Source organism: Elephas maximus, chromosome 24, assembly GCF_024166365.1.
Source record: "Elephas maximus indicus isolate mEleMax1 chromosome 24, mEleMax1 primary haplotype, whole genome shotgun sequence".
Classification (NCBI taxonomy): domain Eukaryota; kingdom Metazoa; phylum Chordata; class Mammalia; order Proboscidea; family Elephantidae; genus Elephas; species Elephas maximus.
Window position 1 is genome coordinate 15929596 of NC_064842.1, and position 24929 is coordinate 15954524.

General features: G+C 37.5%; 1 protein-coding gene across 1 annotated transcript in view; it reads right to left on the reverse strand.

Annotated features, from left to right (window-relative positions):
- The window catches only part of LIN9 (lin-9 DREAM MuvB core complex component), an 86409-nt gene that overhangs the window by 35840 nt on the left and 25640 nt on the right, over positions 1–24929 (reverse strand). Inside the window, exons 5-7 of the mRNA XM_049868278.1 lie at positions 16371–16504; positions 15011–15136; positions 6885–7042 (exon numbers count right to left, since the gene is read on the reverse strand). Of these exons, the coding sequence (XP_049724235.1) occupies positions 6885–7042; positions 15011–15136; positions 16371–16504 (418 nt within the window). The remainder of the gene's footprint in view (positions 1–6884; positions 7043–15010; positions 15137–16370; positions 16505–24929) is intronic.

Below are 24929 nucleotides of genomic sequence, written 5' to 3' on the forward strand. Positions count from 1 at the left end.
GCATTTACACTTATTAAACTGGTTCATTTATTAATAGTGTCCCCTTTTACTCTCAAAAGTACATCTGTTTGGACAATAAATTATATGGTCACCATACCTCTATTAATGTTTTGCAAAGTCAAATACAAGAGAAAGATACAGTTCAAACACAACAGATTGCTTAGCTAGTGATTTGCTTGGAATTTGATGAACATACCTAATAGCATACAAAAAACCCAACTCTAGGAAGTAATTTATTACAAACAAGAAGGGACAGCTTTAATAATTAGGGGTCAGAGCACTGGCGAAGGCTAGGATCCAGAGTTTTGGGTTAAGCAGCAGTTGTCAAATTTTAACTTTTCCTTTACTTATATAAACATCTGTGTTTCCTTGATGATTTCTCTTTGTCCCTTTAACCTAGAGAACTGACAGAAAACCTGTCCTGAATTGCCATTCACTTTAAGATTACTTTCAGGCAAGTTCAGATTTTTTATAATTTCTTAACAAACTGATGACTTTTAAATCCTTTTTTATACCTTAACTTCTCCATCTGCATCCAGTTCTAGCTCCAGATCCATTCAGAGTAATGAATAACCTGGCCAACGACTTCATAAAGCAGTCACAGTATCATGTCTACAGGTGTTTCCCTAAAACTACTCCATTATTCAAATTTTCCTGGATGTACTTTGGTGTGTTTGTCAAAACTCTTGTGCTTTTAACTCTGTACCTGTCTGATTCTTTGCTCCTAATGCAAAATTCCTATATAGCTATTTTAAAATTCCTTTTGGTGTTTTTTCTTAACATGGTATTTTTGGTGAAAGTTTACACAGCAAATTAGGTTCCCTTTTAGCAATTTCTATACGTATGTTCAATGCCATTGGTGACACTTTTCATAATGTGTCAGCATTCTCATTATTTCCATTCTGCTTGTTCTGTGTTTCCAACAACCTAGCTTCCCTGCCCCCACCCCCCTTACCTTCTCATCTTTGCTTCAGGGTAAATGTTGACCGTTTGGTCTCATACAGATGATTATTTAAAGGAGCATAGTACTCAGGAGTGATATTTTTTATGAGCCAATCTGTTATTTGGCTAAAAGGTTACCTCTTGGAGTGGCTTCAGTTCCAATTTTAAAGTGTAACTCAGGGCAATAGTCTCGGGGATACCTCTAGTCTCTACGGGTCCGAGAAGTCTGGTCTTTTTTAGGATTTTGAGTTTTGTTCTACATTTTTCTCCCATTCTATCCAGGACCATCTATTGAGTCCCTAGTCACAATGGTCGGTAGTGACCAGGGACACAACTGACCAAGCTGTCCCACGAGACTATGGTCCTAAGCCTTCAATCCTGCGAGGTATTTGGCTATGTCTAGAAAGTACCCATAACTGTACTCCCTATGTACTTTATTATACATACGCAACACACACAAACATGTATATCCATCTTTTGATGTTATTTTTTAGGAAAAATTCATCTACTTGTAGTTTACTAAAAGCTTTTCCTCAGGAAGGAATGTGGAATTTTGTTTACAGTACTTTTCTTTCTAGGTAAAATTTCATATACAGTAAACTAAAAATTTAAGTGAACAATTCTGTAAGCTGTGACAAACAAATACATCCACGTTAAAACACACTTTTATGATCATATCTCAGGTTTCCCCACACCCTCTTCAGAAGAAACCATTTTTCTGATGATTTTCCACCTGTAAATTAGTTTTGTCTATTCTCCAACTTCACATAAATGAAATCATATGGTATCTTTTTTTTTTTTTTAAGTTTTCAGCTTCTCTTGCTCAGCATAATGTCTGAGATTCATCTGTATATCAGTAGTTATTCCCTTTATATTTTTTTGCTGAGTTGTAAGAACTTTTTATCCTGTCCTTTATGGTGTTGTATCATATATATTAATCTACATATGTAATAAGCCCTTAATATATTATCATTTTTCTTTAAAGACATATGTCATTTAAAGGAATTACAAGAAGAAAAAAAAATCTATATTTATCTATATATTTGTCATATCTGGTGCTCTCTATTCCTTTTCTGTAGATTAGAATTTTTATCTGGTATCATTTCCCTTCGATTGAAGAGCATCCTTTGTTAACACTTGTAGTATTTTTTCTGATGAAAAGGCACCTCCTAATTATATCACTGTTCTTCTTATACAACATGTTTTTCTCTGGTTGCTGTCAAGGTTTTCTCAGTAGTTTTTCAACGTTGTATTTGATTGTTGGTTTTATGTGCATGTGGGTTATCCTATTTGGGGTCTGATTTTCTTGGATCTGTCTATTTTATTTTTTAAATCAAATTTGGGAAAATTTCAGCCTTTATTTTGTTTTATTTATTTATTTTTATGTGCCATTGTCTCTCTCCTTTTGGGGGCTCCAATTACATATATGTTACACTACTGATGTTGTCCCAAAGATCTCTGAGACTCCATTAATTCTTCCATTTTTTCCTCCCTGTTTTCATATTGGATAATTTCTACTGATTTGCCCTCAAGTTCACTGACCCTATCTTGTGCTGTCTCCAATCTTCTTTTAAGCCCATCCAGTGAATTTTTCCTTTCAGATACTGTACTTTTCAGTTCTAAATTTATTTTATCTAAATAGTTTTTATTTATTTACTGAGATTTCCTCATCTGTTCATTTTGCCCATACTTCTAAGTTCTTGAACGTGTTTTATAACGGCTATTTTGAAGTTGCTGTCTGCCAATTCCAATAGCAGAGTCATCTCATGGTCTATTTCTATTGACTGCTTTTTCTCTTCACTATGGAATGTGTTTTCTTGTTTCTTTACAGGTCTAGTAATTTTTTATTGATGTCAGGGTGTTGAACTTTTTTTCTAACAGACAAGTTCCTGGATGATCTTTTTGTCCTGTCATGCTTGCTTTTATTGTGAGGGTTGATCCATTTCAATTATGAACTTAATCCTAGAGTGTGCCTCTAACTTCAGGGCACAACTTTACTCTTAAGTTTTGCCCTGCACACAAGCAGCCTGGCCCTTGGCTCAGGGTCCACAGTGAATTCCCACAAAGGTTTTCTAGGGCTCTATCCTCTATGCAGCACCTATTTCAGGTATCCTACCCTGCAAATTCCAGCGACGTCAGCAGTTCAGAACTCCAATCTCTGCTTCCTCAACTCAGTGAAATTACTGGTCATTTGGGCCCCATCTTCTTGCTCCACAGTAGAAATGTGCTCCCAGGTAAAAAGCCATGGAGATCACTGGGTTCACCTAATGTGCTTCCCTTTTTATCAAGGATTACAGTACTACATCGATCATTGGTAAATGCCTGAAAACAGTTGCAACATACATTTTATCCAGTTTTACTGTTCTGGGACCAGTTACTTAGTTATAATTAGAAGTGAATGTTTCCTATTATTTCATGGTCTTGTAGCTTTCGGAGAGCTGGTGCTACAGTGGTTAAGACCTATGGCTGCTAAGCAAAAGGTCGGCAGTTCAAATCTACCAGCTGCTCCTTAGAAACCCTATGCGCAGTTCTGCTCTGGTCTTTAGGGTCGATATGAGTTGGAATCAATTCAATGGCAACAGGTTTGGTTTTGTTTGCAGTTTTTAATCTCTTTGTACACTAAAACAACTATAATGTATACAACGGGCTGGAATTCAGCAGCTATTCCAATTCCCTCTGTGCTCTCCTCTACTGCACAGGTTGAAAAGCTAAAAATTCTATTTCCAGACTCCCTGCAGCTAGGGTTCTAAAGCAATTTGGTGCATTCGGGTGAGAATGGAGGGCAGAAGCATATTCTTTCTGCACTGGCTGTTATTGCCCACAACCCAGTCATGGAGATAGTTTTTTTTTTTTTTTTTCCCTGAATTAATGCTCCACTGTTCAGTCACTAGCTTCATGAGTATCAAGAGGCAACTGCAGAAGCAGTGACTTCCTTATCCTTAGACTACAGCTACATATAAACCTTCCTGAAATTAAAAGTTCCAGATGTCATTTTTGATTCCCTAACTTCCAGACCCTGGCAGAGATAAAACCAGTTTAATAGTGTTGTACTCAGAGTAATTGCTACAGGTCTAGCTTAAAACCTGCCCCTTCAATCTTTCCAACAAAACTTTAAGAAATAATTTCCTGTATTCAATCCTCTTTTGCTTAAAATAGCTAGGGTGATTTCCATTTTCTACATTTAAACTCTGATTGATAAAATAGTTATGCTCTTTTCTATGCCTACCACACACATTATTTCTGTTGTTCTTAGGTGCTGTCGAGTTGATCTCAACTCATACTGACACCATGTGACAGAGCAGAACCAGTCCCATAGCGTTTTCCAGGTTGTAATCTTTACAGGAGCAGAATACCAGTTCCTTCTCCTGTAGAGCCACCCCTTTGGTTAGCAGCTGAGTGCTTAACTGTTGCACCACGAGGGCTCTAGCCAAACCAAATCCATTGCTGTTGAGTCAACTGCGATTCACAGCAACCCTACAGGACAGAGTAGAACTGCCCAATAGGGTTTCCAAGGACATAAATCTTTACAGAAGCAGACTGCCACATCTTTCTCCCGTGGAGTGGCTGGTGGGTTTGAACCGCCCACCTTTTGGTTAACAGCTGAGTGCTTAACCACTGTGCCACCAGAGCTCTGCACCAGAGCTCTAGGTAACTCTAAAGCAGCGTACTATCCTCGAGAGTAGGCGCTGACAAATTTTTTCTATAAAGGGCCAGACAGTAAATATTTTAGGCCTTTTAAGTCATATGGTCTCAGTTGCAACTATTCAACTCTACCATTGTAGAGTAAAACCAGTCACAGACAATACATAAATTAATGAGCATGGTTGTGTTTCAATAAAACTTTATTTATGTACACTGAAATTTGAATTTCAGACAATTTTCATGTGTCATAAAATATTATTCTTCTGATTTTTTTCAATCACTTAAAACATGTAAAAACCATTCTAGTTCACAGATCATACATAAACAGGTAGTAAACTGGATTTGGCCTATGGGCCACAGTTTGTTGACTCTCTTGTTTAACATCAAATAGAAACTTTAAAACATTACTTTAAAATAGCTCTAGCAGTTGATTTATATGAACTTTTCTCGTATCTTGATATATTCAGTGCAGCCTTTTCTCCACTGTAACAAGACTACCTATTTATCAATTCTAAAATTTTCAGTCTTACCAAATAATACTGTCTGACTTTAAAATGCTGGAACACAATTAACTCTTAAGTAACTTTTAAGGCTTTCCTAATTCAGTCTGAGTGTAAGTCACTATATTCATGCCAGGTTCCCTCAAATTAGTAGTTACATTGTAGACTTTATACGGGGTTTTTAGACCTAATTTATTTTTTCAAGTATGCTTATCTCCCAACCCCACATCACCCTATCTCCACCTCCACCCCCAGACTAATTTTGTTAAGGAAGAGATCATGTCATGCATAACTTCTTTATATGGTAAGCTGTCACCATACAATGACTTACAACCAAATTTAGTTTTCTCTTTCCCAGCTGCACTTCACACGCAGGACAGTCTCTTCTCTAGCATTCTCCTTTCCTCTTAATTACCCATTTTACAATAAAATGGAAATAACTACTTATATAATCAGAAAAAGAGATATAAACATATAACTCGAGGTCCCCTTTCCTCCAGAAAATATTTTCTGATCAATCGCAACCATTTTTTAAAACTCTTCAGGACAATTACTATCCTGCCCACCCACTTAACTCCTTGTTATTTCTTATATGAATTGTCATTTTATTTCTCTATCAAATTATTAAAGATTAAGTTAAAATCAAGGTTTTGGTCGCATTTTCCCCCAGTAAATACACAGAATCGCTACTAAAAATTGAAAGAATTTATGCCCTTACAAAATATTGAACAAACTACCCACTGAAGAGTTTTATTTAGTCATTAGAAATGGACTATTTCTAGATCCAAGGACCACAAAAACAATGGTGTTTTTAAACTAATCAGCTAAGACTGGCTAGAGTAAAGGAGAATAAATGATGTGGAAGCAAAAGACAGAATCATTTAAAATTTAAAAATTGAAACAATACATATCTCTATAGTCTTCGATGGGGATTATGCCTCAATGTGAAGAAAATGAAAATATAACTGGACCAATAAACATCATGATAAAGGGAGGAAAATTTGAAGTTGTCAACAATTCCATTTGACTTGGATTAATAATCAATGTCCATGGAAGCAGCGGTCAAGAAATCAAATGCTATATTGCACTGGGCAAATCTACTGCAAAAGACCTCTTTAAAGTTTTTAAAAAGCAAAGATATCATTTTGATGAGTAAGGTGTGCCTGACTCCATTCATATGCATACGAAAGCTAAACAAAGAAAAAGACAAAATAATTGACACATTTGAATGGTGGGTGTTGGTGAAGAATATTGAATATACTGTTGACTGGCAGAAGAACAAACAAATCAAATCAATCTTAGGAGAAACAAACCAGTATGCTTCTTATAAGCAAGAATGGCGAGATTCTAGCTAGTTTACTTTGGACACATCATCAGAAAATACCAATCGCTAGAAAGGACACCGTATTTGGTAGAGAGTCGGCAAAAACAAGGAAAACCCTCAATGAGATGGACTAACACAACAGCCACAACAATGGACATAAAATGATCATGAAGATGGCACAGGACCAGGTGACATTTTGTTCTGTTACACATAAAGTCACCATGAGTCAGAGTCGACTCAATGGCAACTAAAGATTGTTTTAGTTTACGTTGTAGTAGATGTCACTTTGAATCAGAACATTTTTTCTAATTCCTTTTAAAAACAGACTTCACACGTGAAAAATAGTAACCTTCATATAGTAAATAGCTGCAGAACTATAGGGTTTAAAATTTCTAAATTTAAAAGCCATTCTGCTAGTAGAGGTTATCCTGGAGAAAAATTAAAAATCAAATACTAATGAGCTTATCTTCACTTACCCGTAACTTTGGTTCCAATAACCAGGGGCAAAGGAATTTCTTCTGGGAGATCTTTGAATTGTGAAACATCTGCAACTTTCCTTTGTTGTAACAGTCTTATTTTCTGCCGTTTCTGTTTTAATGCTGACCTCTCTTCCTCAAAAAATGCAGAAGAACATCTAGGATAAATTATAAAAATCATATAAACTGAAAACTGTCCTATACAAAAACTTAGCATCTCCTTGCACCCTCTTTTCTCTCATTCTTTTGAGTACTGTATTTTAAAAAAGTTCTTAGAAATAATTATTCCTCCTCAAATTATCTTTAATCTTTAAAAAAAAAAAAAACAGGACCTTGTAGACTCAAAAATTCAAAGGTCTAGTTTATTCCTTCTTATGAAGTAGGGAAATTTGTTCACTAACCCTTGGCAAAACTATGCCTGAATTCCAGGCCTCTTTAAGTCCAAACTTCAACTTCAACATTCTATTCCGAAGAACATGACATTTTCCCTCTGACCTGTGGGCACACTAATACAGGAATTAAAGAAGAGACCTGCCACCATGTAAACTTTTAATCATATTTCCTGCCTAGAAGTCTGAATATTGAATTCACTTTATCTTTAAGGCCTGTCTTACCTCCATCTTCTCATTGTAGGATGAATCAAAAGTATTTAAACATGGCTTTCATGCCATGGTATAAGTACCTTCAAAGGTACGTAATGAGCTCTACTGCCATTTAAATAGTCTCAGAATCCAAATAAAAAACAAAGAGCAAAACCAGATACTAGGACCAGCATAATTTATAATGTAGATCATTGTGAACAACAATGAATAAGAACTGGAAATATACAGAAAAACCGTAGCTGATAATATGATTTTTTTTTTTTTACATTATATATAAGGTTCCTGGGTGATGCAAATGGTTTGCACTCAACTGCTAACTGAAAAGTTGGCCGTTCGAACCCACCCAGTGGTTCCACACAACAAAGGCCTGGCAAGCTGCTTCCATAAAGATTATGGCCAAGAAAACTCTATAGAGCAGTTCTACTCCATAACGCATGGGTCGCCATGTGGCATCGACTAGACGGCAACTAGCTTGGTTTGGTTTCGGACACTATTAACTTCTGAACTGGCTGAATATGCATTCAAACAGTATATATGGGAAGAATATGAGAAGATCAAAGAAAGCATCATTCGGTACTAAAGAGCTGAGTAATCCCCATATGTCATAGGTCAGTTTGTGGCTTACGTAATTTGCTGCCTCAGCATTCATTAATTTCTCCTAGTGGCCCTTCACCTAGTTTCTGACAGGGCCATTCCTATCTTTTTACCCAGCCTCACAACAGTTATGGGCTCCAACTGGCCCTCCTGGACATGACCCGTATGGTTTCCTGTGATAGTGACCCTGCTGCTATCATGTAACCCAGTCTCTTAACATCTGTAGTTATTCCTTGCCCATCCTGGCCATATCCCATATGATTCCCTGTGACAAAAATTTCTCCCTTTTCCCACACTAATGCCCTAGAAGCCTTATTTATTTATTTTATTGTGCTTTAGGTGAAAGTTTACAGCTCAAGTTAGTTTCTCATACAAAAATTTATATAGACATTGTTATGTGACCCTAGTTGCTATCCTTATAATGTGACAGCACACTCCCCATTTCCACCCTGGATTTCTCGTGTCCCTTCAACCAGTTCTTATCCCTTTCTGACTTCTCATCTCGCCTCTGGACAGGAGCTGCCCATTTGGCCTCGTGTATCTACTTGAACGAAGAAGCACACTCCTCACGAGTATCATTTTGTCTTATGGTCCAGTGTCATCTTTGCCTGAAGAGTTTGCTTCAGGAATGGTTTTAGCTCTGGGTTAAGAGAGAGTCTGGGGGTCATGTCTTCTGGGGCTCCTCCAGTCTCAGTCAGACCATTAAATCTAGTCTTTTTTTTTTTAATTTTTATTGAGCTTCAAGTGAACGTTTACAAATCAAGTCAGTCTGTCACATATAAGTTTATATACACCTTACTCCATACTCCCACTTTCTCTCCCCCAAATGAGTCAGCCCTTCCAGTCTCTCCTTTCGTGACAATTTTGCCAGCTTCCAACCCTCTCTACCCTCCCATCCCACCTCCAGACAGGAGATGCCAACACAGTCTCAAGTGTCCACCTGATACAAATAGCTCACTCTTCATCAGCATCTCTCTCCTACCCACTGTCCAGTCCCTTCCATGTCTGATGAGTTGTCTTGGGGTATGGTTCTTGTCCTGGGCCAACAGGTTTGGGGACCATGACCGCCGGGATTCTTCTAGTCTCAGTCAGACCATTAAGTCTGGTCTTTTTGTGAGAATTTGGGGTCTGCATCCCACGGATCTCCTGCTCCCTCAGGGGTTCTCTGTTGTGCTCCCTGTCAGGGCAGTCATCAGTTGTGGCCGGGCACCAGCTAGTTCTTCTGGTCTCAGGATGATGTAAGTCTCTGGTTCATGTGGCCCTTTCTGTCTCTTGGGCTCATAGTTATCATGTGACCTTGGTGCTCTTCATTCTCCTTTGATCCAGGTGGGTTGAGACCAATTGATGCATCTTAGATGGCCGCTTGTTAGCATTTAAGACCCCAGACGCCACATTTCAAAGTGGGATGCAGAATGTTTTCATAATAGAATTATTTTGCCAATTGACTTAGAAGTCCCCTTAAACCATGATCCCCAAACCCCCGCCCTTGCTCCGTTGACCTTCGAGGCATTCAGTTTATCCCGGAAACTTCTTTGCTTTTGGTCCAGTCCAGTTGAGCTGACCTTCCATGCATTGAGTATTGTCCTTCCCTTCACCTAAAGTAGTTATCTACTAACTAATCAGTAAAAAACCCTCTCCCATCCTCCCTCCCTCCCCCCCCCATAACCACAAAAGTATGTGTTCTTCTCAGTTTATACTATTTCTCAAGATCTTATAATAGTGGTCTTACACAGTATTTGTCCTTTTGCCTCTAATTTTGCTCAGCATAATGCCTTCCAGGTTCCTCCATGTTACGAAATGTTTCATAGATTCGTCACTGTTCTTTATTGATGCATAGTATTCCATTGTGTGAAGATACCATAATTTACTTAACCATTCATCTGTTGATGGACACCCTGGTTGCTTCCAGCTTTTTGCTATTGTAAACAGAGCTGCAATAAACATGGGTGTGCATATATCTCTTCATGTGAAGGCTCTTATTTCTCTAGGATATATTCCGAGGAGTGGGATTTCTGGGTTGTATGGTAGTTCTATTTCTAACTGTTTAAGATAACGCCAGATAGATTTCCAAAGTGGTTGTACCATTTTACATTCCCACCAGCAGTGTATGAGAGTTCCAATCTCTCTGCAGCCTCTCCAACATTTATTATTTTGTGTTTCTTGGATCAATGTCTGCCTTGTTGGAGTGAGATGGAATCTCATCGTAGTTTTATTCTGCATTTCTCTAATGGCTAATGATCGAGAGCATTTTCTCATGTATCTGTTAGCTGCCTGAATATCTTCTTTAGTGAAGTGCGTGTTCATATCCTCTGCCCACTTCTTGACTGGGTTGTTTGTCTTTTTGTGGTTGAGTTTTGACAGAATCATATAGATTTTAGAGATCAGGTGCTGGTCGGAGATGTCATAGCTGAAAATTCTTTCCCAGTCTGTAGGCAGTCTTTTTACTCTTTTGGTGAAGTCTTTAGATGAGCATAGGTGTTTGATTTTTAGGAGCCCCCAGTTATCTGGTTTCTCTTCATCATTTTTGGTAATGTTTTGTATTCTGTTTATGCCTTGTATTAGGGCTCCTGACCTTGTCCCTATTTTTTTCTTCCATGATCTTTATCGTTTTAGTCTTTATGTTTAGGTCTTTGATCCACTTGGAGTTAGTTTTTGTGCATGGTGTGAGGTATGGGTCCTGTTTCATTTTTTTGCAAACGGATATCCAGTTATGCCAGCACCATTTGTTAAAAAGACTATCTTTTCCCCAATTAACTGACACTGGGCCTTTGTCAAATAACAGCTGCTCATATGTGGATGGATTTATATCTGGGTTCTCAATTCTGTTCCATTGGTCTATGTGCCTGTTGTTGTACCAGTATCAGGCTGTTTTGACTACTGTGGCTGCATAATACGTTCTGAAATCAGGTAGAGTGAGGCCTCCCACTTTCTTCTTCTTTTTCAGTAACGCTTTACTTATCCGAGGCTTCTTTCCCTTCCATATGAAGTTGGTGATTTGTTTCTCCATCATATTAAAAAATGACATTGGAATTTGGATCGGAAGTGCATTGTATATATAGATAGCTTTTGGTAGAATAGACATTTTTACTATGTTAAGTCTTCCTATCCATGAGCAAGGTATGTTTTTCCTCTTAAGTAGGTCCTTTTTAGTTTCTTGTAGTAGTACTTTGTAGTTTTCTATGTATAGGTCTTTTACATCTTTGGTAAGATTTATTCCTAAGTTAAATCTAGTCTTTTTATGTGAATTGGAGTTCTACAACTGCTCCGTCCGTTGTGTTCTCTGTCAGGGCGGTCACTGGTGGTAACTGTAATACCCTAGAAGCCTTTAAGCTGACCAGTAAGACTTCAGCCTGTGAAACCAGGGTAACCCCACCCTGCTTGCCATATATAAGCCCTCTCCTGCATTCTAGTTTGTTTTTGCCTTGTCCCTGGGCATATACCCCTGTGTGGCCTTGCACTGAGGTGTGCTATAGTTTCTTCTCTGGGACCTGTATTAAATTCTATTTGTTTTCTGGCTTTCCTGCCTGATTCTCACTTCCTCATGTTGCCCCTAAGATACAATCCAAGACAATCACAGACCTCCTTAGGGTCAAACTTAAGAAAGTATAAAAAACTGACTTCTGTGCTATATGGCATCATTTTGCAGTCTTCTTGGCATTAAAAACCCAGGACCCAGACTATTCCCCTACAGTTGACAATTATAATTTTGCTTCTCTCCATACTGTGATACTCACACTTCCTCTCCTGTACTCACTTTCCCCAATTAAATTTTTATTTTTTAACAGATTTATAAGGCATAATTGGCATCAATAGACTGCAAATGCTTAAAAGTGCACAACTTAACGTTTTATATATAGCTACATCCATGAAACCATAATCACAGCCAAAATAATGAACATGCGAAGATTTCCATCACCCCATGTTTCCTCCAGTCCCTTTGTTATTCCTCCTTTGCATTGTTCTCACCTCATCTCCCTTCTCAGACAATCACTAAATTGCTTTCTGTCATAACAGATAATTTGTATCTTCTTAAACGTTATATAAACGGAATCATGTAACATATAGTACTCTTCTGTCTGGCTTCTTTCACTCAGCATAATTACTCTGAGATTTATCCATGTTGTTGCATGTATCAATGGTTCATCCCATTTTATTGCTTAGTAGTATTTCATTTGGAGCTCTGGTGGTGCAGTAGTTAAGTGCTACGGCTGCTAACCAAAAGGTCAGCAGTTCGAATCTACCAGCTGCTCCTTGGAAACCCTATGGGGCAGTTCTACTCTGTCCCTTAGGGTCGCTATGAGTCAGAAACAACTTGATGGCAACAGGTTGTTTTTTTAATTCCATTTATTATGTGCCATAACTTGTTTATCCATTCATCTCTTGGTGGGCTTTTGGGTTGTTTTGGGTTTTGGGCTGTTACAAATGAAGTTGCTATGGATATTTGTGTACAGGTTTTTTGTATGAACATATGCCTTCATTTCTCTTGGGTAAATACCTGGGGTTGGAATGGCTGGGCTCTATGGCAGGTGTATATTTAACTTTTAAGGAAACCACCAAACTGTTTCTTGTTCCCAACAGCAGTGTGTGAGAGTTCACACTGCTCCATATCCTCACCAACACGTGGTATGCTCAGTTTTGTAAACCCCAGATACTGTGGTTTTAATCTTCATTTCCCTGATGACTAATGATGTTAAATATCTTTCTGTGTGCTCATTTGACATCCTTATCTCCTGGTGAAACATTTATTCAAATCTTTTGCCAATTTGTTAATTGGATTGCTTGATTCATAGTATTGAGTTTTGAGAGGTAACATTCTGGATCTAACATACCTACTTTCACCAATCAAATTTCATTTAAATAAATTCATTTTTTAACAGTTAATACATGCACATGGCTTCGAATTTAAAAGGCTCATAAAGCAATGAAAACTCTTTCTAATAGCTTTGTCTCTCAGTCACACAGCTTGCCTCCCAGAGGGAAACGTTGCTATAAGTTTCTTACATATCCTTCAGAGACACTTTAGACACACAAGTAAAAAATGTGTACCATATTTTTACACAAATAACGCATGTGTTTTACATTTTTTGCCAACCACGCAACTTACTTGTACATTTTTTCCTAAGCACGTTATACATGGTATATGCGTGGATGCATTATATATGTGGGTGTGCCATTTGCAGGAAAAAAACAGTGTTTCTCTGCTATTTTCTGCAAATAGCTATAATACACACTATTCTGTATTTTGCTCTTTTTCCTTACTATTATCTTAGTAACCACTTCTAAATCAGTACATAAAAAGCTGTTTTTGTTTTGTTCCCTGTTAAGTGGATGTATAGTTTTCTATGTCCATGGTGGTATCCATGGTGGAGTCCAGGGGTGATGAAAACAGTTAACATGCTTGGCTGCTAACCCAAAGGTTAGAGGTTTAAGTTTGCCCAGAGTGCCTTGGAAAAAAGGCCTAGCAATCTACTTCCAAACAATCAGCCATTGAAAATCTTATGGAGCACAGCTCTGCTCTGACATACACGGGATTGCTATGAGTTGAAATCAACTTGATGGCAACTGGTAGGCAGTAGGTAGATAAAACAAAACAAAACAAAAAACAAAGCCATTGCCTCTGAGTCGATTCCGACTCATAGCAATCCTACAGGACAGAGTAGAACTGCACTAAACGGTTCCAAGGCTGTAACCCTTACAGAAGCAGATTGTCACAAATTTCCCCTGTGAAGCGGTTGGTGGGTTCAAGCCACCGACCTTAGGGTTAGTAGCAGAGCACTTAACCACTGTGCCACCAGGGTTCCTTTACCATACTTTATTTAATCAACTCCCTATTTATGGACATTTAGGTTGTTGCCAAGCTTTTGTTCCTACAAATAGCTGCAACAAATAACTTTGTGCCTGTTGTTTCACTTGTTTATAAGCACTTCTGTGGTATGAGTTCTTAAAAGTTGTTATAGGTTGAATTCTGTACCCCAAAAAGACATGTTGGGGTTCTACCTAACTCCTGGTACCTGAGGATGTGACCTTCTTTAGAATTAGGGTCTTTGCAGATGCAGTCACATTAAGATGAGGCTATCGGGATGGGCCCTAATCCAACACTATTGGTGTTCTTATAAGAACAGGAACTTCTCGATATAGAAATACACAGGGAGAACATCATGTGATGATGGGGGGGAGGGGCCGGCAGAGATTTAAGTGATATGCCCAGAAGCCAAGGAAGGTCAAAAGCAATACGAGATTTTCTGATGGGTTAAAAAGCAGGCTAACACTAGAATACACCAAAAAAAAAACCCACTGCCGTCGAGTCGATTCTGACTCATGGCAACCCTAAAGGACAGAGTAGAACTGCCCCGCAGAGTTTCCAAGGAGCACCTGGTGGATTCAAACTCCTGACCTCTTGGTTAGCAGCTGTAGCTCTTAACCACTATGCCACCAGGGTTTCCAACACTAGAATAGGAAACGTTATTTAACTTGAAGACTAATTTTCAGAAAGTAGCATGTTGGATAGATTAACTTGATTTCTGTTTTTACATCAGTAAAACAGGCACTTGTGGGAAGGCTCTTGAGGAAATAAAAACTTTCACAAAAGATAATAACAATATACATATAATCTGATAGCTTACTTAAATATCTTTCAGGGCATTCTTAAATCTTTTTTGCAACACAGTGGTACTTATAATTAAAAAAAATAAGATTATATTCAAAGCCTGCGAAGTGAACAAAAATGAAATTGTACACTTAATTATAAGATGCATAAGTACACAAAGCATCAACATTAAAGCTGGTTAGCAAGATATATTTAATATATAATAAATTATCTCAGATGTTATATTTTGGTATTAGTCATTTTAAAGATTAAAATGAATTTACATAGTAATGACTCTACCAACCAATCCATCGATTTTATGTTAAATAAAACATTATTTTTACCTCCGTGGTTTTCCCATAAGCCGCCTGATTTTTCCCCATTCTACTCTTGTTAACTTTCTTGTCTTCAAATTAGGAAAAGATTCTTTTAGACATACACAAAAGTCATTATCACCTTCAAAAAGTGGTCTGTAAAGCAGAAGTGGTATTTTAATGGTTAATATGCAATGTGTTATTTTCCTAAAAGACATAAAATCTGAAATACAAATTCCGACTTTCAACATCACGTTAATTACAAGATGGCAAACTTTCATTTCTGCACCGTTCATATACAAAGCAGGGAAAATTCAAAGTGCCACAACTGAAATAATTCTTGGCATTTGTGAAACAAATAATTTGTAAAAGTTACTCAGGGAATATTGTCCGTGACTGAGATTCCAGGGACACTGATTGTTGTTAAACTTCTTCTAAGGACATCCTTTGGGAGACTACTCTTGGCACAGGCATTATGTCTGGTGATGATGAACAAATGCTAGCTGTAGAAACTTTATCCCAGAGGTAATACCATTACCAAGGAGACCTCTTTGGCGTTAAATCAGTTTTAGAAATCTAGAGGACTCTAGAGGGTTAGTTCTTGGAAATCCCAGAAGAACTCGGATCACACTAAAAGCTCTAAGCCTAAGGAAAACCCTGCGGGCAAAAAGAGAACCATTCTATTCGCAAGTTTGATAAACCAGGAAACAGTCTTAGCAGTGATGCATGAATGCATTGAGCTCAAATATGAACTCCATGAGATTCACAAGTTCCAGGGTAGTCAACTGCTTTGGAAAACAGAGAAAGGAAGTAAAGTGAAACAATCAGCAAAGTAAGCACCAATGACTGGTATATAAACACGGATTAGAAATCTTACAGAATTTTTCCTAAGTAAATTCTATTGTTGAATTATTGGGTTGCAGACAATTGTCTTACTATGTTCTACTTAAACATTTATGTATAACTAAGGTGCTTAAGTATTATCATTAAAAGAGAAAAACTATCCACCTAAAAAACTTATTGAATCATTTTTACCATTAATAACCATTTTTCTACTCTTATACTAGCACTATAATTTCAAGATCTATAAAACAAGTCTCACTCATTGCAACTAACGGTGCTTTGTTTTAGGATATCTCCATTCCATGGTGTTTGTCAATCATAATTCAAAGATACTTTCATTTAATTTTTGACAACAATGTACAATTTCCCAAGAAGAGAAAAAACAAAACTAAATGATATGAAGAACTAAACTGGAATGAGAAACAGAAAAATGAATGCAGGAAAAAATAGAATAAAAGGTTTTTTAGAAAAGGTTGTAGTTCATAACATTTGAACAACTTAAATTTCTGGTTCAAGGAATTTTTATGATATAAACCATGATACATACTTATCTATGTTTGAGTAGAACCATTCATATATGCACCATTTATGTGCTTTGGGAAGCTTGAGCAGGTTACGTAATCGAAAACCAATCTTCTGTGAGGCTTTCTTATCTGGTGTTGACATCGTTGCTGTAAATTTCTATATAATAAAAAAGATTAATTACAGCTCTAATAAGTGAAAATAAACATCTATAATATTGAATACATTTGTAAAAAGGCAGATACTGGTAAAATACTCAAAAACATTCAAGACAAATTTTTTGTTAGTGTTCAATATTCTGATTATTTTTTATAAAGTTAAAAATCTCCAGAAGAGATGCATTAAAAAACACAATATACCAACACTTAGTTGAATCAGCTAAAGCAGTGTTTACAGAAAAATTTACAGCTGTGAATGCCTATATTGGAAAAGAAGAAACATCTCAAATAACCTATATTTCTACTTAAAGAAACTGGAAAATGAAAGTCAAAGGAAATAATAAAGATTAGCGCAGAAATCAATAAAATAGAGGAAAACAAGTTGGTTCTTTGAAAGTTCAACATTATCAATAAATCTTTAGCTAGAATGACCAAGAACATAAAGACAAATGATATTTTCTTAACCTTATAGACACGCACTGCAACCCAAAAATCAATACCATGTCCAGTGGTAAAATACTAAAACTATTCTCTTCAAAGTGAGGAATATGACAAAAATGTCCACTATCGTCATATTATATTTTTTAACATGTTTTGGAGGAATTAGCCAATTAGATAAGAGGGATAAAAATTGAAAAGGAGAAAACAAAACTGTCATTATTTGTAGGTGACAAGATTGCCCCAGAAAACTTAAGAAAATCAATTGTAACTATTACAAACAGAAGAGAATTTAATAAAGTGGGTGAATACAAAATTGATAAGCAAAAATCAATGCCTTAAAAAATCACTCTTTCCTATATGTAACTGAAAAATGGTAAGACAATAGAACCAAAGATGTGCCCTGTTCACAACACAACAATGACAATTAAAAAAAAAAAAGACTAAATACCTAGAAATATAATTAACAAGAAATGGGTAAGATCTATGTGGAGAAAATTTTTAAAGTCTACTGAGGGACATCAAGGTCTTGAATAAGTGGAACAACAAACAGTTCTGGGATACGCAGTCTCAATGTTACATGTATATCATTCCCCATGAGTTAATTAAATATTAGTGCAATCGCAACAAAAAAAGCCGATAGGATTTTTTTTCCTAGCCAAGCTGATTCTGAAGTCCATATGGAAAAATGTGGAGGAAAACATGAGAAAAATCTAAAAACAGGATAATGTCTTAAAAAAAACTTGTTGCCATCAAATGGATTCCGACCCACAGTGACCTTATAGGACAGAGTAGAACTGCCCAATAGGGTTTCGAAGGCTGTAAATCTTTACCAAAGCAGACTGCCACATATTTCAACAGAACTGCTGACTTTTCTTTTGGTTAGCAGCCAAATACTTAAACCACTGCACCACCAGGGCTCCTTCTGTAGCACCAAGGCTCCTTAATAATGTCTTACCTGTTGCCATTAATATCGAGTCGATTCCAACTCACAGTGACCCTATAGGACAGAGGAGGGCTGCCCCATAGGGTTTCCAAGGAATGGCTGGTGGATTTGAACTGCCAACCTTTTGATTAGCAGCCAACAGCTTAACCACTGCACAACCAGGGCCCCATTAAACATAATATAAAGCCACATTAAAACATCTGACAGTAGCACATAGAGATATACCAGACATAAAAACATGAAAAAAAAAAAAAAAAAAAAAACTCTAGAAATAAATCCCAAATATAAACAGGAATTTAGTTTGTGATAAAGGCAGCATTTCAAGTCAATGTAGAAAAGATGGATCACACTCAATAAATGTTACCAGGACAACTAAGTTTTAAAAAATAAAAAAAGTTGCATTTCTACCCCATTTCTCACTCCAAAATAAGTTCTAGGTGGACTCAGATTTAAACACCAAAAAAAATATGAAAAAACAAATGTTGAGAATTTGAAAAATACAAGTTTTAGACAGGGGAGGGCCTTCTGAGGATAAAAAAACCTCAGAAAGTCATAGAAGAAAATAGGGTTGTATTTAACCCTTTACATTTTTAATAATTCTGCATGGTGAAAAACACAAAAAGTCAAAAGACAAACTACAACTCTGAAAAAAAAATTACAACCCACATAAAGGGCTACATTCTTAATGGATATTAAATTCTTACAAACTAGTCAGAAATGAAAAATTGAAGACAAGTGGCATTGCATTCATCGCCAAAAAGAACATTACAAGATCTATCTGGAAGTACAATGCTGTCAGTGTTCAATAATATCCACATGCGTGTAAGGAAGATCAGTTAAGACGACTATTACTCAAATTTACGTACCAACCACTAAGGCCAAAGATGAAGAAACTGAAGATTTTTAACCAACTTCTGTAGTCTGAAATTGATCAAACATGTAATCAAGATGCATTGATAATTACTGGTAATTGGAATGAGAAAGTTGGAAACAGAAGGATAGACAGTTGGAAAATATAGCCTTGATGATGAAAACAACATGGGAGATCAAACGACAGAATTTTGCAAGACTAATGACTTCTTCGTTGCAAATACCAAAAACCAGACGAGTTGTGACATCACATCAAGGACATCATACATGAAGAAAGCCAAGAGGTCATTAAAAAGACAGGAAAGAAAAGAAAAGAACAAAATGGATGTCAGAAGAGACTCTGAAACTTGCTCTTGAACATCAAGTAGCTAATGCAAACAGAAGAAATGACGAAGTAGAAGAGCTGAACAGACGATTTTAAAGGACAGCTCCAAAAGACAAAGTAAAGTATTATAACGACATGTACAAAGACCGGAACTCCAGAAAACTTAATTGTGCCCCTGAGGAACCTGTATGTAGACCAAGAGGCAGTCATTCGAACAGAACAAGGGGTACTTGTGGTCTAAAGTCAAGAAAGGTATGCGTTAGGGTTGTATCCTTTCACCATACTTATTCAATCTGTATGCTGAGCAAGTAATCTGAGAAGCTGGACTATATGAAGAAGAACATAGCATTAAAATAAGAGGAAGACTCATTAACCACCCGCAATATGCAGATGACAAAACCTTGCTTACTAAAAGTAAAGAGGACTTGAGGCACTTAATGACTGATGAAGATCAAAGACCACAGCCTTCAGTATGGATTACACCTCAACATAAAGAAAACAAAAATCCTCACAATTGGACCAATAAGTAACATCATGACAAATGGAGAAAACATTAAAGTTGTCAAGGATATCATTTTACTTGGATCCACAATTAACACCCGTGGGAGCAGCAATCGAGAAATCTGATGACACACTACACTGAGCAAATCTGCCACAAAAGATCCCTTTAAAGTGTTAAAAAGCAAAGATGTCACTTTAAGGACTAAGGTATGCCTGACCCAAGCCATGGTGTTTTCAATTGCCTCATACGCATGTGAAAGCTGGACAATGAATAAGGAAGACTGAAGAACAGATGCCTCTGAATTATGGTGTTCGCAAAGAATACCAAATATAACACAGACCGCAAGAAGTACAAACAAATCTCTCTTGGAAGAGTTACAACCAGAATGTTCCTAGAAGCAAGGATGGCAAGCCTTTGTCTCACATACTTTGGACATGTTATCAGGAGGGACCAGTCCCTGGAGAAGAACATTAGCAAAACACAGAAAGACGCTCAACAAGACAGGCTGACACAGTGGCTGCAACAATCAACTCAAGCACAACAACACTTGTGAGGGTGGTGCAGGACCGGGCAGTGTTTTGATCTGTCATACATAGGGTTGCTGTGAGTCAGAACTGACTCGATGGAACCTAAAATCAACGACAACAATAGGAAAATGACCAATAATCCAATGGAAAAAGAACATAAACAGTTTACAGAAAAGTTTTTAAACATATGAAAAGTGTCTTGAAAATAAAAGGTAAGAACCATATGATCTTATCGATTGACGCAGAAAAGGCATTTAACAAAGTCCAACACCCGTTCATGATAAAAACTTTCAGCAAAATAGGAACAGGAGGGAAATTCCTTCACATAATAAAGGGCATTTATACAAAACCACAGCCAACATTATCCTAAACGGAGTCTGAAAACATTCCCCTTGAGAAAGGGAACCAGACAAGGATGCCCTTTATCACCATTCTTATTCAACATTGTGCTGGAGGTCCTAGCCAGAGTAATAAGGCAAGAAAAAGAAATAAAGGGCATCTAAATTGGTAAGGAAGAAGTATCCCTATTTGCAGATGATATGATCTTATACACCGAAAACTCCAAAGAATCTACAAGAAAACTACTGGAACTAATAGAAGGTTTCAGCAAAGTATCAGGATACAAGATAAACATATAAAAATCGGTTGGATTCCTTTACACTAACAAAGAGAACTTTGAAAAGGAAATCACCAAATCAATACCATTTACAATAGCCCCCAGAAAGATAAAATACTTAGGAATAAACCTAGCCAGAGACGTAAAAGACCTATACAAAGAAAACCATAAGACACTTCTGTAAGAAACCAAGAGACCTACATAAATGGAAAAACATACCATGTTCATGAATAGGAAGACTCAACTTTGTGAAAATGTTAATTTTACCCAACATGATCTACAGATACAACGCAATCCCGATTCAAATTTCATGACATTTTTAACAATATGGAGAAACAAATCACCAACTTCATATGGAAAGGGAAGAGGCCGCAGATAAGTAAAGCATTACTGAAGAAGAAGAACAAAGCGGGAGGCCTCACACGACCTGATTTTAGAACCTATTATGCCATCACGGTAGTCAAAACAGCCTGGTACTGGTACAACAAAAGATACATAGACCAATGGAACAGAATTGAGAATCCAGACGTAAATTCATCCACCTATGAGCCACTGGTATTTGACAAAGGCCCAAAGTCCATTAAATGGGAAGAAGACAGCCTCTTTAACAATTGGATGGATATTCATCTGTAAAAAAAATGAAACAAGACCTATACCTCACACCATGTACAAAAACTAACTCAAAATGCATCAAAGACCTAAATATAAAATCTAAAATGATAAAAAAAAAAAAAAAAATAGGGACAATGCTAGGAGCCCTAAACAGAATACAAACCATAACAATGCACAAACACTAGAAAAGAAACTAGGTAACCAGGAGCTCCTAAAAATCAAACAATTATGCTCATCAAAAACTTCACCAAAAGAGTAAAAAGAGAAACTATAGGCTGGGAAAAAATTTTTGGCTACAACATATCCCATAAGGGTCTAATCTCTAAAATCTACAAGATACTGCATAACCTCAACAACAAAAAGACAAATAACCCAATTAAAAAATGGGCAAAGGAAAAATGATACAACCATTTTGGTAAACGATATGGTGCTTCCTTAGAAAGCTAGAAATAGAAATTCCATACGATCCAGCAATCCCACTGCTAGGAATATATCCTAGAGAAATAAGAGTCATCACAGAAATTGATACTTCACACCTATGTTCACTGCAGCATTGTTCACATTAACAAAAAGATGGAAACAAGCTAGATTCCCATCAACAGATGAATAAACTGTGATACATACGCACAATGAAGTATTACGCAATGCTAAGGAACAACAATGAATCTGTGAAGCATCTCATAACATGGATGCATGTGGAGGACATTATGCTGAGTGAAATAAGGCAGTCACAAAAAGACAAATATTGTATGAGACTACTACTGTAAAAATTGATGAAAAGGTTTATATCAAAAAGAAACAATATTTGATGGTTACGATGGAGGAGAGGGATGGGGATGGAAAAACACTTAACAGACAATAGGTAAGTGGTAACTTTGGTGAAGAGTAAGACAGTACACAATATTGGGGAAGCTAGCACAACCTGTACAAGGCAAGGCCATGGTAGCTCCATAGCCACATCCAAACTCCCTGAGGGACCGAATTGCTGGGCTGAGAGGTCTGGGGACCATGGTCTTAGGGTACATCCAGCTCAACTGGCATAACAAGAGTTTGTAAAGAATATGTTCTACATTCTACTTTGTTGAGTAAAGTCTGGGGTCTTAAAAGCCTGTGAGTGACCATCTAGGATACTCCACTGATCTCACCCCTTCAGGAGCAAGGAAGAATGAAGGAAATTAAAGATATATGGGAAATATTAGTCCAAAGGACTAATGGACTACATCTACCATGGCCTCCACCAGACTGAATCCAGTACAATTAGATGGTGCCAAGCTACCACCACTGACTGCTCTGACAAGGATTACAATAGAGGGTCCCAGACAAAGCTGGAGAAAAATGTAGAACAAAATTCCAACTCAAAAAGAAAGACCAGACTTGCTGGCCAGAGACTGAAGAAACCCTGAGAGTATGCCCCCCTCCGCCCGACACCCTTTCAGCTCAGTAATGAGGCCACTCCTGAGGTTCATCCTTCAGCCAAAGACTGAACAGTCCCATGGAACAAAACAAGACTAAAGGGGCGCACCAGTCTTGGGGCAGGGACCAGAAGGCAGGAGGGAACAGGACAGCTGGTAAAAAAAAAAAAAAAAGGGAACCCAAAATCAAGAAGGGAGACTGTTGACGTATTGTGGGGTTGTTAACCAATGTCATATAACAATGTGTGTACTGTTTGATGAGAAACTAGTTTGTTCTGTAGACCTTCATCTAAAGTTCGATTAAAAAAAGAAAAAAAAAGTCTGAGTGAGCCGGTGCAGTTCTGCACTGGGCTCTGAAGATAACAAAAAAAAAAAAAAAGAAAATGTTCTACATTCTACTTTGGTGAGTAGTATCTGGGGTCTTAAAAGCCTGTGAGCGGCCATCTAAGATACTCCACTGGTCTCGCCCCTTCGGGAACAAGGAAGAATGAAGAAAATTAAAGATACAAGGGAAGGATTGGTCCAAAGGGCTAATGGACCACATCTACCAACGCCTCCACTAGACTGAGTCCAGTACAATTAGATGGTGCCCACCTACCACCACTGGCTGCTGACAGGGATCACGATACAGGGTCCCAGACAGAGCTGGAGAAAAATGTAGAACAAAATTTCAACTCAAAAAAGACCGGACTTGCTGACCTGACAGAGACTGGAGAAACCCTGAGAGTATGGCCCCTGACACCCTTTCAGGTCAGTAATGAGGCCATTCCTGATGTTCACCTTTCAGCCAAAGATTGAACAGTCCCATGGAACAAAACAAGACTAAAGTGGTGCACCAGCCCTGGGGCAGGGACTGGAAGGCAGGAGGGAACAGGAAAGCTGGTAATAGGGAACCCAGGGTTGAGAATGGAGAGTGCTGACATGTCGTAGGGTTGTTAACCAATGTCATACAACAATGTGTGTACTAACTGTTTGATGAGAAACTAGTTTGTTCTGTAGACCTTCATTTAAAATTCAATTAAAAAAGAAAACAGTAAAAGTAATAATAAAAAAAAAAGTTAAAAAAAAAAAATCCCAGGACAATTTGAACATGTAGACTATGATCTGTTAGATAATAGAATAAATAAATGTTAGATCCTGAAAAAAAAAAAAAAGGGCAATGGATATGAACAGACACTTCACCAAAGACATTCAGGCAGCTAACAGATATATGAGGAAATGCTCACGCTTGGTAGCCGCTAGAGAAATGCAAATCAAAACCACAATGAGATACCAACTCACCCCAATAAGGCTGGCACTAATCCGGAAAACACAAAATAATAAATGTTGGAGAGGTTGTAGAGAGACTGGAACGCTTCAGCACTGCTGGTGGGAATGTAAAACGGTACAACCACTTTGGAAACTGAATTGGTTGTTTCCTTAAAAAGCTAGAAATAGAAGTACCATACAATCCAGCAATCCCACTCCTTGGAATTGATCCTAGAGAAATAAAAGCTGTCACACGAATAGATATACACACACCCAGTCCATTGCAGCACTGTTCATGATAGCAAAAAGATGGAAACAACCTAGGTCCCCACTGACAGACGAATGGATGAACAAATTATGGTACATACACACAATGGAATACTACGCAACAATAAAGAACAATGACGAATCCGTGAAACATCTCACAACATGGATGAACCTGGAGGGCGTTATACTGAGTGAAATTAGTCAGTCGTAAAAGGACAAATATTGTATGAGACCACTAATATAAGAGCTAAAGAAAAAGTTTAAACACAGAAGAAAACATTCTTTGATGGTTACGAGGGTGGGGAGGGAGGGAGAGAGGTATTCACTAACTAGATAGTAGACAAGAATCATCTTAGGTAAAGGGAAGGACAACATACAATACAGGGGAAGTCAGCACAACTGGACTAAACCAAAAGCTAAAAAGTTCCCTGAACACAAACAAACATTTTCAGGGACAGAGTAGCTAGGGCTGGGGTCTGAGGACCATGATTTTGGGGAACGTCTAGTCGATTGGTATAATAATGTTTATTAAGAAAATGTTCTGACGGTTTCAGGGGACATCTAGGTCAACTGGCGTAACAAAGCATATTATGAAAACGTTCTGCGTCCCACTTTGGTTAGTGGCGTCTGGGGTCTTAAAAGCTAGCAAGCAGCCATCTAAGA